Here is a 15,443-nt window from a genome sequence, read left to right on the forward strand (position 1 = left end):
ACCTGCATCTGTAGGGTAACCTTCCCGGCCTCGCTGTTGGTGTGTCCATGTTGCAGCAGACCGTTGTGCTCTGTGTCTGGCTGGCCTCCGGTGTGGCCCCCAGGTTGGCCCATGCCCCCAGACTCCAGGCCCCCAGACTCCAGGCCCCCAGACTCCAGGCCCCCAGACCCCAGACCCCCAGACCCCAGGGCCCCAGACCCCAGGGCCCCAGACCCCAGGGCCCCAGACCCCAGACCCCCAGACCCCAGACCCCCAGACCCCAGGGCCCCAGACCCCAGGGCCCCAGACCCCAGGCCCCCAGACCCCAGGGCCCCGGTCCCCTGGTACTGCTGCTGGCCTGGCTGGCCTGTCCTCTGGAGCATGTCTTTCACCACCTTCACCTTCAGACGACTACGCAGCGTGATGGCTGCATTACCTGGTACACATACGGATACACACAGGTAAATATATACACACACACACACACACACACACACAGGTAAACACACACAGACAGACAGACAGACACACAAAGACATCCATCAGATCATGAACTGGCAGATATATCACTGATTGACAGCACTATTTATTTTAATTTGAAAGGAATCCTCTACCTTCAAATACTTTAGCCACCTCTGTCTTGTATGATTCAAACTTGAACGGTGTCAGAAAACCCAGAGAGCCCAGGTGGAACGCCATAACTGGAGGAACACTGCCCTGAGAGAGAGAGAGATGGACGGGGAGAGAGAGAAAGAGAAGAGAGAAAAACATAGGGCGGTAGGTAGCCTAGCGGTTAAGACCGTTGGTCGATGTGCCCTTGAGCAAGGCACTTAACCCTAATTGCTCCTGTAAGTAGCTCTGGATAAGAGCGTCTGCTAAATGACAAATGTAATTGTAGCTATAAGTACTGGAAATATGACGGAGAATAAAGCATCTGTCATCATTTCTAGTTCCAGACAGAATAGGCTGGTGGGAGGAGCTATAGGAGGACAGGCTCATTATAATAATATAATATAATATGCCATTTAGCAGACACTTTTATCCAAAGCGACTTACAGTCATGCGTGCATAAATTTTTTTTGTGTATGGGTGGTCCCGGGGATCGAACCCACTACCTTGGCGTTACAAGCGCCGTGCTCTACCAGCTGAGCTACAGAGGTAGCTGGAATGGAAGCCAAGTCATGTTGATTCCATTTCAGCCATTACAATAACTCTGTCCCCCTATGGGCCCTGTTCAAAAAGTAGTGAGCTATGTAGAGACTGAGGTGCCATTTGGGATGCACACAAGTCTGGCCAATGAAAACAGACAACTCAACATCACGTCTTCACGTCATTCTGTTCTGTTCCAAGTACGATGATGATGATGGTGGTGACGATGATGGTGGTGGTGAAGATTAACATGGAGACGATGATGACGACTAACCCAAACACACTGTCCCAGACGGAACCCAGACAGAACCCAGACGGAACACAGACGGAACCCAGACGGAACCCAGACGGAACCCAGACAGAACCCAGACAGAACCCAGACAGAACCCAGACAGCCACTCATCACCAAACACACACAGCCAGCCTGCCCTGAACCACACAAGTACAAGACCCTGGTTAGATTAAGCAGGTGTTAGAGCATACTATAACTCAGGGGTTCCCAAACCTTTTCACTCGGGGCACCCCTTCCCCCCCCTCCCTTCCAGTGTTGGGGAACATCCCCCCACCCCCACCCCCCACATCTATTTCTATGGGCACAAGCATTGTTGATGACACAAACTGTTCACACCCCTCTGTATATAGAGAATTTAGCAGGTTTAAAGCTTATTTCCTGCAATTCTACACATTTTGCCAGTTTTAAACCTAATTTTCTTCAAATTCTACACATTTTGCCATGTCTAATATGTATTCATGTGATATTTGAGTGACGAAAAAATTACAACAATATCTATGTGCTACAAAACCTAATATAAAAACGGCTGACATGGGCTAGTTGATCTGGACATTTCTGACAAGTTATAAATATCTCTAAGGTCTGCAATGACTAACACGATGAGGAAAACTGATGATGCACTACACAATTTCGAAATTGCACCTTGTGCGTTCTACTATTACAACTTTCAAGAGTAAGTTTAAAACATGACTGAGTTCCATTAAAGAAAAAAAAAGAAACGAATAAAACCACAGTTTGAAACCACTGTGTTAGAGCAGGGCTGGAGCAAAACCCTGCTATACTGGGTCTGTTTCTGAGTACATAGAGAGCCCCCACCCCCGCCCCCAGTAAACTGCAGAGCAGGGCTAGGCAACCCTGGTCCTGGGGGGCCGCAGGAACGTCATGTTTTTGGTTTAACTGACCTGGAAGACCAGGTGTTGTTGAATTTAGGCAATCACTGAACTGATCAATTAGCTCAGTCGGTCAGCCGTGATGCCTAGTTGGAACAAAATCCTGCAGTACCTGAGGCATTCCATGAACAGGGTTGCCCAGGAACAGGGTTGCCCAGGAACAGGGTTGCCCAGGAACAGGGTTGCCCAGGAACAGGGTTGCCCAGGAACAGGGTTGCCAACCCCTGGTGTACTGTATGTGTTAGTGGGTACCTGGAAGAGAGAGGAGGCGTAGAGTAGAGTCCCGTCTCCTCCCAGACATATGATGAGGTCAATACAGTGAGAGATGTCATCATAACCTGGATAGGAAACACAGGTCAGGAGGTCAGGCTTTCAGTATAACTATATTTTGTAGCCGTGTAACCCAACACACGCGTTTACTGGAACCGTTTGGCTGGAGAGGAATGGATCTGACACACTGCTGGGTGGATGTTATGGGTGTTTGTTACCTTCTCTGAAGGTACAGAGTTGGTTTCGGATTGAGGCGAAGGTCTCGTCCGTAGTGAGGGAGACGTCAGCCACAACCCTCCTCTCCACATACACCATCATCTGCTTCTCCTGGAAAACATGGACCTGGAACGTCACTTCACTTCCTCGATACTGAATTGAAAACGCCAACCCTGGCAGGTACCCAGTAGAACTGATTAGGACTGAACAGTCTGATATCATCATAGCGCAGCATGTATGAGACAAGCAAAAGACTACAAAATGAATGCTTTCATTACATTCTGACTGCATGCTTCCACCAAGAGAGATATTTCTAAAACTGCATTGATTTCTATAGTTCTACCATTGATAATGTACATAGTTCCTATTCAAACTGGTTGAACACATCATAAACAACAACGTGCAAGCAGACACACTCACTCACTTCAACTCTACGATACAGTACCTCAACAAGGAAGCGGCAGAGTTCTTTGAACGGTTCCACCAGGCTCTCGTCTCGTATCTTCCTGATGACCAGAACGTTGACTGGAGGTTTGTTCCACGTCAGGCGCTGACTGGCCGGATCCTGGATGTGCCTGAGGACGACAACACAACACAAACCCACGCACCAGACCATCAAATCAAACTTCATTAAAAAAAGTTACCTACATTTACCTACACATTTTACAGTTCGCCTCACAACATCAGGCACAGAACAGTGTAGCTACACACACGTCCATGGGCCGATTCCACATACCGCTTTACCAAAAAGACATTTTTAGATCTAGTCTTGAATTTCCTTATTTTTACCATTTACACGCCGTCCGGTGGTTGCGCTGAAAAGAATCCCTCATTTTCAAAAAAAATGGAGGCTGTTCTAAACAGTCATTCATTAACATTGTAAATACAGAATTAGATAACAAAGTCCAAACTCCACAGCTAGTCAGTCTCACCAGATCCCAGGGTGGATTATTTATCTTTACTGTGTAGATGGACAGTGTGTGTGTGTGTGTGTGTGTGTGTGTGTAGGGTGGGTATTGTCATGCAAAAGCCTGCCTGTCTCATGGTAATTGACCGTTAATATAAGCAAGCTCAGCATCTCGAGGCTTCCACACATACAAGCCTCCTTCATACAAGCAGCTAATGCGCGCTTTTGGAACATATACATTTTAGTATATAATAACTCAATTTAATATCCACCATCACAATAAATCCATTATTTTAGGCAGGTCTAAAGAAACATCATGATATGAAGAAAATGTATTTCAGAAGAACAGAATATGAGTTATCTGGCTATGCGCCATGCCAATGGCAGCCTAGGATGTAGACTAGTTCATTTAGCAGACAAGATATGCTTATAAATCTGTGCCATTATTTTTATATTATATGATTTTATAGTGAGAAGAATATAATTGAACTTAGCTGAATAAAATACAAAGGATATTTTTTTCTATTCCAGAGAGAGTACGCATATGAAGTGGCTATGTTGAGCGTAAAAGTAATCACTTGAAACAGGTCCTATACGCGAGATTTAGAGTTATTTGGCAACTTTAGTTGTGAATGATACAAACCTAAGAATGTCTTAGAAATCAAAACATACACTGAACAAAAATAAAACGCAACATGCAACAATTTCAACGATTTTACTGAGTTATAGTTCATATAAGGAAATCAGTAAATTGAAATAAATTCATTAGGTCCTAATCTATGGATTCCATATGACTGGGAATACAGATATGCATCAGTTGGTCACAGATACCTTTAAAAAAAAAAAAAAAAAAGTAGAAGCGTGGATCAGAAATCCAGTCAGTATCTGGTGTGATCACCATTTGTCTCATGCAGCGCAACACATCTTATTCACATAGAGTTGATCAGGCTGTTGATTGTGGCCTGTGGAATGTTTTCCCACTCCTCTTCAATGGCTGTGCGAAGTTGCTGGATATTGTCGGGAGCTGGATCACGCTGTCGTACACCTCGATCCAGAGCATCAGAAACATGCTCAAATGGGTGACACGTCTGGTGAGCATGCAGGCCATAGAAGAACTGGGCCATTTTCAGCTTCCAGGAATTGTGTACAGATCCTTGTGACATGAGGCCGTGCATTATCATGCTGAAATATGAGGTGATGGCAGCGGATGAATGGCACGACAATGGGCCTCAGGATCTCGTCACGGTATCTCTGTGCATTCAAATTGCCATCGATAAAATGCAATTGTGTTCGTAGTCCGTAGCTTACGCCTGCCCATACCATAACCCCGCCGCCACCATGGGGCACTCTGTTCACAACGTTGACATCACCAACCAGCACGCCCACATGATGCCATCTGCCCGGTACAGTTGAAACCAAGATTCACCCGTGAAGAGCACACTTCTTCAGCGGGCCAGTAGCAGAGTATGTGAGCGGAGCGAGGAGCGTGCCCAATTTAACTGTAGCGCGGAGCGAGATTCCCGAAGGCTGGAGGGTCGGCCTTCTCACCGGCTCCAATTTCGCTCCAGTAGAGCTCACTTCACGAGCTCAGGGCATGCCCGGCCCAGCATGCATTGTAGTCTACTTGTGTGCTGCTAATAGCCCCTTGCTTTAGCTACTGTCATGGAGTTTGCTAAATATTTTCATAAAGGAACTGATAAAACACACACAGGTGCTAAATCAAGGTGACTTACAAAGATGAGGACCGAGACCAAGAGAGGGAATGTGGTGATGTAGTGTCCACAACTAAAGAATCATTGTGGAATCTGAAAAGACACGTATCCCGAAAGCATGATGGTGTACTTACTACATGCACATGCTAACAGAAAGGAAGGAGGTGGGCGTGGAAGTATATTTATGTGCAATAGAACTGTTCCTTCTCACTTCATCTGACCTCGGGCCGAAATCCTCACTCCTCCCGACTCCACAGCTGTCCTACCTTATCAGTGACTGAAACCAGACTGTTGCCCTTTGCCTCCCTCCATAGGATCCATGACATATAACAATAACATGTTTGACAGAATGTAAACTTCCTGTTCAAGAAGCTTTCCGTTTTGTTTGGGTTATTTTGCCTAAAAACCTTTAAGAAAAAACCTACCTATAGAAAAATAAAATAACCAACTCTGCATCTCTGCCTGGGAAGAGTGGCCCAACGGGTGAGTGCATACATTTTATTTCTTTATTATTATTTTCTTCATACAGGCCCCCCTGTGGGAATCGAACCCACAACCCTGGCGTTGCAAGCGCCATGCTCTACCAACTGAGCTACACGGGGCCCCTTGTTTTTCCACCTTGTTACATTACAGCCTTATTCTAAAATTTATTAAATTATTATTTTTTCCTCATCAATCTACACACACACACAATACCCCATAATGACAAAGTGTAAACAGGTTTTTAGAATAAAATAAAAAAAAGTATTACAAATAAACTGAAATACCTTATTTACATAAGTATTCAGACCCTTTGCTATGAGACTCGAAATTGAACTCCGGTGCATCCTGTTTCCATTGATCATCCTTGAGATGTTTCAACAACTTGGAGTCCACCTGTGGTAAATTCAACTGATTGGACATGATTTGGAAAGGCACACAACTGTCTATATAAGGTCCCACAGTTGACAGTGCATGTCAAAGCAAAAACCAAGCCATGATGTCGAAGGAATTCTCCGTAGAACTCCGAGACAGGATTGTGTCGAGGCACAGATATGGGGAAGGGTACGAAAACATTTCTGCAGCATTGAAGGTCCGCAAGAAAACAGTGGCTACATCATTCTTAAATGGAAGAATTTTGGAACCACCAAGACTCTTCCTAGAACTGGCCGCCCGGCCAAACTGAGCAATCGGTGGAGAAGGGTCTTGGTCAGGGAGGTGACCAAGAACCCGATTGTCACTCTGACAGAGCGCCAGAGTTCCATTGTGGAGAGGGGAGAACCTTCCAGAAGGCCATCCATCTCTGCAGCACTCCACCAATCAGGCCTTTATGGTAGAGTGGCCAGACGGAAGCCACTCGTCAGTAAAAAAGGCACATGACAGCCCACTTGGAGTTTGCCAAAAGGCACCTAAAGACTCTCAGACCATGACCAGTATGGCCAGGCGGCCAGCTCTAGGAAGAGTCTTGGTGGTTCCAAACTTCTTCCATTTAAGAATGATGGAGGCCACTGTGGTCTTGGGGACTGTCAATGCTGCAGAAATGTTTTGGTACCCTTCCCCAGAATAAATAATAATAATAATTAAAAATGTATGCACACATGACTGTAAGTCGCTTTGGATAAAAGCATCTGCTAAATGGCATTATTATTATTATTATTATTATTATCATAACAAAATGTGGAAAAAGGGAAGGTGTCTGAATACTTTCCAAATGCACTGTATATTCAAATACTTTTCATTCAAATCTATATGGTTTGGTTTCAATACTTAAAAACCAAATGGTAGGTCCAGGTAGTCACAAAAATAGATGGGTGTTGGTTAAATTGTGATTTTAATTAATGGAGTGAATTTGGAGCGGCATTTATTACTTTTTTTTTTAGCACGGAGCGGAGTGATTGGAAAGGACGTGGAGCGCTGGAGCGATCCATGAGCAATGAGCAGGATTTACTCAGGTTGTAACTGTCCTGGTGGACATTCCTTCAGTCAGCATGCCAACTGCACGCTCCCTCAAAACTTGAGACATCTGTGGCATTGTGTTGTGTGACAAAACTGCACATTTTAGAGTGGTCTTTTATTGTCCCCAGAACAAGGTGCACCTGTGTAATGATCATGCTGTTTAATCAGCTTCTTGATATGTCACACTTGTCAGGTGGATGGATTATCTTGGCAAAGGAGAAATGCTCACAAACAGGGATGTAAACAAATTTGTGCACAAAATTTGAGAGAAATAATATTGGAACATTTCTGGGATCTTTTACTTCATCTCATGAAACATGGGACCAACACTTTACATGTTGCCTTTATATTTTTGTCCAGTGTATATGGGCTGCATGATGCCACTATAGGCTATTGACGATTTGAGAAAGTCACAAAAAAAAAGAAGCTTGTGCTCTGTTCCTCGCCTCAGGCTGCACAGCTGTTCTCTCAAGTGATCATATTTTCACCCATCAGACTATTCTCAATTTAATGTTGTCTTTACTAATATGTAAAATTCGTTTTGATTTAGAATGGCCCATTATGAAATGTGCAGGAAGAGGGGCATGGGGGAAAATACATGTCCTCCGTATGCACTCAAATAGTGAATGGAGGCCGCTTTCCCCCCCAGTTCGTTTTTCAATCATGCTGGGTAGGAGCATGCAGCCTCTCGCTGTGCGACAGGTGATATTCCACCCAAACTCTGTATGCCATGGGGCTCTCCAACCCTGTTCTTGCAGCTACCCAGTGCTTAATTTGGGAAACAAAGCTAAATCTGTTCGGGAACATCGATAGTAACATGTTTCCACAACTAAACATATTTCATTAAACTGTTGACAGCCCCTCTCTCTCTCTGCACGCTGGAGAACGGAAGGAGAGAGAGAGAGAGAGAGGAGATGGAAACGCACAGTGGTGAGATATTCTAAAGCTAAAAGGTAATGTGTCAGCCTATCAATTATAAAAATATGAAAAATGCCCTATGGCATAAGGTAACCAGTCCATCCGGCATGCATAATAATACAGTCCACACTCAAAGGCCATTACTAGAATTAGTTTAATTTTGGAGTATAGGCTAGACCAATTATGTACCAAAGACATCTTAAATCTGTCTTTTTTTCTGCCTTGCGTAATATATAGGCTATGTATTGTACAATGGCACAATCATTATTTTAATTCAGGGCTTTTTGGAGGGGGCTTGGGCTCATATATAGTCCTCTGCATAAGCTCTAATAGTATGGGTGTTTTGAATGAATCATCACCTTAGAAAGCGCTGTCCATTTCGTTGTTTAGGCTTTGAAACAACATCCACAACAACCATGTTTTACACTCAGTTTCAACCTGTTGTTGAACTTCTTTCTTCAAATTGATCAATCACAGTGAGGTAAGTTTTTTAAAGCATGATACTGTTTTGATGATAAGTGTTTGATGTGATTTTTGTTTGCATTTGCATTGATGTCAGAGTGGTTAGAGGGACAATAGAGCGCTGAGTACCAGGCCGTTAGCGACCTGATGGCCGTTAGCGACCTGATGGCCGTTAGCCAGTTGGGTACAACCAACGCATGTCCTGAGTGCATAAAAGGAGATTATCGTGACTCAACGGTCACGTGGAATTTTACTGCGGTCATGACTCATGACAGCCGGTGTGGCGGTAATTAGGAGTGGGCGATATACCGGTTTGATAGTAAAAACCGGTATTGTGCCGCGCCATGATATGGATTTAGCAATATCATGGATACCGCGATTTATTCAGAATTCATAAATTCGAATTTTGCATCAATATTTTTTTGTTCCAAATTTCAACTGAGTGATAGTACTAAGTAGCTACATCTTTTTTTTTTTTTTTTATCCAACCTTTCTTGGTTCTTACGAATAAAAGAATGTATGTTAATATGTTGACCTATTTTTATGAGCGCACGTCGCATGCACTTGTTGCACGCATGTAGTGCTAGCAACAAAGAAGTGTGCAGGCAGCTGCAGTTAGGAGGCAGGTTAACTATTGGGGGAAAACTTTACAATCCAGGATGAGCGAAAACACAGAAATTGATGTTGCTCAAGAGCAGGAGGATAAATTGGTTAAGAAGAAAGGGGGCACCTCTGTTGTTTGGAACTGGTTTGGCTTTAAAATCTCCGACCCCGACCAAAACACTACCCTATGCAAGTTGTGTCGTCGTGTTGTCTTAGCAAAAGGTGGAAACACGACCAACCTGTTCAATCACTTAAAAAACATACATGTCCGTGAGTATGAACAATGCACCAGAATGCGTGAGACAGTAAGCCCAGGAGCTCGCCCGAAGACAAGCCAGACTCGCACTCAACAATCAATTATATCATCATTTGCTGCCGGTACTTGCTGAGAAGACGAGCAAAAAATGGATAGACATCACAGCTGCGATTACAAATCACATAGCGAAGGACATGGTACCCGATTCAAACTGTGGAGAAAGAGGGTTCAGAAAGTTGATTCAAACTCTGGACCCAAGATATGAGATCCCGAGCCGCAAATATTTTAGCCAAAAATGCCTGCCACAGCTTTACACAGAATGCTGGGACAGAGTTTACAGTGAGATAAATAACATTCCATTCTTCTCCACTACTGCCGATCTATGGTCAAGTCGTACCACAGAACCTTATATAAGCCTCACAATCCATTACATAGACGGTGACTGGAAACTGAAAAGTAAGTGCCTACAGACGTCTTATTTCCCAGACGACCACACCGGGAAATAATTGCAGGTGGGCTGAGGGACATACTGTCGTCCTGGGGATTAAAAGAGTCGCGTCAAGTTTGTATGACGACCGACAGCGGATCGAACATGATCAAGGCATTGCAGCTGAACAAGTGGGCAAACCTTGGATGTTTGGACACAGGCTGCACAATGCTATTGGTAAGTTTCAGGACTGTAGCCTAGGCCTACCCTGTATGATGCTTATTATTAAGAAAAAAATACAGCTCACATCAGCCATGTACCGTAGGCTAAATCTAAGCACATCAGATTTGTAAAATGTGTAACAGTTGAATGTAAATGCCGTAAATCCTCAAACAAAGATTAAAAGTTATATTGTATTGTGATTTCTATATAAAAATGCATTATTATTAATTATTATTGTATTGTGATTCGATTATTTTTCACCCTATTATTTTGATTTCTTATTCCCAATTTCCAGAGAGGAGTGTCCAAAAACGCTCCCCGGGCCACAGGGGTGTGCGATTTCCCGGGCCACAGGGGTTTGCAAAAAGGTGGTTAGCACGTTCTCATACAGCTGGAAAAAGCAGAAGGCCCTGATGACAGCACAGAATGAACTAAGCCTGCCCCTGCACAAGCTCATCACAGAATCTCCGACAAGGTGGGGATCTCGTCTGAAAATGATGGAAAGAGTCCTGGAGCAGGAAAAGGCCATTACACAGGTCCTGGCAGGGGACAAAAAGACACGGCACCTTGTACCTACCTGGCAAGACATCCAGGTCTTGGAATCAGTCACAGCAGCACTGAAGCCACTCCAGGACTTTACAGATGCCCTGTCAGGAGAAGCGTATGTGAGCGTGTCCTATTTGAAGCCTGTCATCAATCTGTTAAATGCAGAGGTTCTAAATCTGAGCAAGGACGATACAGAACTGACCAAAGAGATCAAGATCAAGGTTCTTGATTACTTGAATAACAAGTACACTGACCCTGCAACAGATGAGCTGCTCTCCATGGCTACCTTTCTAGATCCAAGGTTCAAGACCAGGTACATGTCCGCTGAGAAACTGGAGGACATTAAGGTATTTATTCATTTGTTCTTGTTTTATTGCTTCAAATGTAAAGCACTTTGGGCTGCATTTTATGTATGAAAGGTGCTATACAAATAAAGTTTAATTATTTTCATTTTTTAAGGTGAGAGCTGCCTCAGAGACCGAAGCCCTCCTGGTGGAGAACACAGCCCTGGGAAAATCGTCTCTTGCAGAGGATCACACTGACAGGGAGAAAGAAGCTTCCACTGCTCATCAATCAGGCAAGAAGCCCAAGAAGAGCCTTGGGAGCTTCTTTAAGCAGACCAGCAGTGCACCTGCCTCATGTTCAGAGAGGCAGATCATTGAGCAAGAGCTGAATAGCTACATTCTGGCAACGGCAGCAGACAGCGAGTCTGATCCTTTGGAGTGGTGGCGATTTCACGGATCTAATTTTCCACGTGTGAGTTGTCTGGCAAAGAAATACTTATGCATCCCTGCCACAAGTGCCCCCTCTGAGAGGGCATTCAGCACTGGGGGCAATGTGGTGACATGTCACAGGGCAGCACTAAAGCCAGAAACAGTCAACATGCTGGTATTCCCTGGCACGGAACTTGTGAAGAAAGTTCTAGTGAAGATTTGTTGATATTGTTGATAATTGATGGTTGAGGCTTGAAAGGTTTAGTTTCAAACGGTTAGTTTTTTACATATCTACGGACCGTAGCCAAAACAAACACACGTATTTGAATTTGTAATTACCTTATTTTCTTTATCTCCTGTTATTTTTTATTTAATTTTACTTAATATCTAATTTATATATATATATATATATATAGGCCTACCTACCTCATGTTTACGGAATGCATGTTTGCACAATACAAATAAAAACTTTTCAGGTCCATACGGTCCAATGCCTCACTCTTTCTGGTTATATAAGGTTCAAATACATATTTTTCCTTAACTAATATAATTTAACCAAGAAGGGATATTAAAATGTGATTCATATTTTTTTACGTCATATATCGTGATATCATATCGATATCGTCTGGACAGTGGAAAATATCGTGATATGAATTTTAGCTCATATCGCCCACCCCTAGCGGTAATACGGTCAAAGCAACAGCCCAAGGCTAGACCCTCTGCAACCAAGCACCCTGTGTGTCCTGACTCACAGTACCGGTTCATAGGACAATACTACCCAATCACAGCCCTGTCCTTAATGATCATCTTACCTCCTGATACTAGGACAGTTAGGTAAAGGATTCAATGCCAAATTACATAATTAAAATAACAAAGACAGCGAGGGAAACACATTTCCAGATCCCATTCAGTTTGTACTGTACGTGCAATGAACTTCACACACCAATGACTTACATGACTGAGGTTGGGTTAGGAAGAATACAGGCTTTGGGTCCAAAGTGAGTGGCAGGATAAGGTCCATGGAGAAAGTGAGCTCTCCTGTAGAAGGTAGAAATGAGGACAGTCAGACAGACAGACAGAGAGAGTCAGCCAGACAGACAGACAGAGAGAGAGAGAGAGAGAGAATCAGACAGACAGACAGAATCAGACAGACAGAGACAGACAGAGAGTCAGACAGAGAGTCAGACAGAGAGTGTCAGTCACTCCTAACCTAATCTAAAAGGTTGCAAGTAATCACTGTGAGACTACAGCATGTCCAGCTAGCTACCCTAAGACAGTACTGTGACTACAGCATGTCCAGCTAGCAACCCTAAGGCAGTACTTTTGCTATAATGGCATTATTGTCCCAGTAGTCTCATGTTAGCCTGGTCCCAGATCTTTTTGTGCTGTCTAGACAAATCCTATAGACAAGACAGCACACCAAGCAGCTACTGAAAGAGACTACTGTCCCAGGCTACCTGCGTCTCTCAGACACACACCTTTTAGGGGAGGTCTCTGCCATCTCCGCCGTCGAAGACCCAGAGGGCTCGGAGTGTTCGTGTTGGCCCGGCAACCTGCGTTGCTCGCTGTCGGGCAGTAACAGGTGTTCCTGGTCATCCTGATGATGGCATTGGGACCTCTTCTCCTCCCGTCGTCTCTTAGGTGACTTCCTGTGTTTGGGGGTCGAGGACCTGACTGGCTCTGGAGGGTTGGAGCTTCTCTCTGGTGTTGCTAAGGAACAGGATGACTCCTGACTCTCCATCCTGTAGGAACACCCACACGTACACACACATAAACTGGGGTTGAAACTCTAGATATCCTTGGTTGACCACATGCTGCAGCAGAGTGACTAGTGTCACAACAATGTAGTTAACAAAACCATGCAAATTGGGTTAACTGGGAAAAATTTAGAAACACTATCAACATATGACCTGTCTAACTATATAGTTAGTCTAGCCCAAAGACCGGCAGATGACAGATGGCAATATTGAGCCGTTTCAATATCGCCATATGCTGGCCTTTGGGCTATAGCTAGTCTTGATAACTGGATAAAATTACTAGCTAGTTAGGTAGCTAACTAGCTAGCTATCTAAGCAGGCCAGCTTTAGCCAAAATATCAACTTGTATGAAGCCTACACTCCTGTGACCTTAGCATGACAGCCTTCTAAACAAAGAAAAGCACCAACTAACAAGACATCGCTAATATTGGTTTAGTGCCAATGCAAGGTCAACTGGACTAAAATTAGTTAGCTAGCAAAAAAAACGCTACGGTTGTCTACGCTACTGTAGCTACCTTGAGTTGCTTAACAGCTCTTCTTACGACATCATCAGCACTGTGTTAGCTTCCACGGGTTTGATAGAAAACGAATGTGAGTAAATACTAGTAGCTGGTCAAGGGCAAACGTTATAATGCTAATTGAGTGTCTGTGGTTTTACTTGCAAAGCTTTACCAAGCTAGCTATCAGAATATCAGCTGACCGAATCAAAACATAAAGTTGCCTGTGAACGCGCAGTGGAAGCCGTTCGGAAACAGCTGCTTCGGATTGACTGTTCAAGAGCGTCAAATGTGCCACACCGCTGCGCAACATTCTAGATCTCAAACAGACTGCCATCTCATTTGCCAATTTAGTAGCCTATGTATCTATCTACATATTGTTAGATTGATAAGATTAAAAATTCGAATCCTGAGTCAGACAGGAAAACCTGGCAGGAAGTGAGCTGCCAACTAGAGGGTTTCTGGCATCAGTACCCTAGATCAGGGGTTTTCAAACCTCTCTTCAGGGACCCCCAAGCATTTCATACATTTATTGTAGCCCTGAACTAGCTTGCCTGTTTCACTGATCAAGGGCTTGACGATTTGTTGGCAAGTTAAATCAGGTGTGCTAGCGCTAGAATAGATCAAATACATGGAATGGCTGGGGTCCCAGGGGAGAGGTTAACGCCTGCCCTACATGCCATCTCCTGCTGCTGGCTCAAGAGGCACTGCACTGCACTGCACTGCAACTGACTCTGGGTGCGTTTGAGTGGTAAGGCTAAAGCAACCGACCGTAGATGAAAGTCGAGGAATTAAGTCGTGGGAGGTGCGTCTGCGACAGCCGAAAGTCAGACACTAATGTGGTTTTTTTAACAGCAAGGCTCCTTAAGATGCTTTTGGGAAACCAGGCCCAGATCAACATGGCATTGTTACCATTGCTTTTAAACGTTTTTTTTTAGAACGTATCTAACCCCCATATCGTACACTCACGAACTGAAATCCTAATTGAATATTATTTATGTATCTATCTACATATTGTTAGATTGTACAATCAATTAGTGAGAGAGAGCTTCAAATATCACATTCATTTGTACATATCAACTTACATGGCAAATTGGTTATGTTTCAGTCATGTCTTCGGTCACGTTCGCGTGGGTCAAAAATAAAAGACCCTAATGATTGGTTGACAATAGAGCCTCCCACAATGCAGGCGATGGCTGCAGGACGAGGTTGGTGTAGAAAAACTGCAGAAAATTGCAGTCGACTGCAGTCAAAACTTAATGATCTTTGATCACATGATTTTCATGCAGTCGACGTGTAGGCGCAAGTCGGACAATTTTTATCCCCAGAGTGCAACACACTTTGAAAGGCGGTGATCAATGATATCAAAGATGGTCACCAACTTGACAAAAGTGATCCACTAGAATGCGCCCTCTGGTTTCCAACCACTCTGATATTATACAAATAACTCGACAGGTGCACCTCTGATATGCATCTGTGACAGCAGTAGTGTCGTGCCTTTTGCGTTTTTAAAATGTGTTAAATTAAATGAAGTGCCCCTTAATATAGACCACATGGAGAATTCAATAAAGATTTTCTATATGAATACAGGCTTGTTAAAGTTCAAAAATTCAGCATTTTGTGATGTCCCTCTGTCCCTCTGTGTCACTTTAAGGTCAACCCTGTTAAGTGAACTGAACTCTCGTTTTAATA

General features: G+C 43.9%; 1 protein-coding gene across 1 annotated transcript in view; it reads right to left on the minus strand.

Moving 5' to 3' along the window:
* The window catches only part of nadkb (NAD kinase b), a 28,884-nt gene extending 13,987 nt beyond the window's left edge, over positions 1 to 14,897 (minus strand). The window contains exons 1-9 of the mRNA XM_041842440.1: positions 14,837 to 14,897; positions 12,976 to 13,239; positions 12,452 to 12,535; positions 3,242 to 3,371; positions 2,799 to 2,907; positions 2,563 to 2,648; positions 594 to 696; positions 347 to 415; positions 3 to 85 (exon numbers count right to left, since the gene is read on the minus strand). Of these exons, the coding sequence (XP_041698374.1) occupies positions 3 to 85; positions 347 to 415; positions 594 to 696; positions 2,563 to 2,648; positions 2,799 to 2,907; positions 3,242 to 3,371; positions 12,452 to 12,535; positions 12,976 to 13,239; positions 14,837 to 14,838 (930 nt within the window). The 5' untranslated portion in view covers positions 14,839 to 14,897. The remainder of the gene's footprint in view (positions 1 to 2; positions 86 to 346; positions 416 to 593; positions 697 to 2,562; positions 2,649 to 2,798; positions 2,908 to 3,241; positions 3,372 to 12,451; positions 12,536 to 12,975; positions 13,240 to 14,836) is intronic.
* Positions 14,898 to 15,443: the final 546 nt, after the last annotated feature.

Source organism: Coregonus clupeaformis, chromosome 21 (genome assembly GCF_020615455.1).
Source record: "Coregonus clupeaformis isolate EN_2021a chromosome 21, ASM2061545v1, whole genome shotgun sequence".
In the NCBI taxonomy this organism is placed as follows: domain Eukaryota; kingdom Metazoa; phylum Chordata; class Actinopteri; order Salmoniformes; family Salmonidae; genus Coregonus; species Coregonus clupeaformis.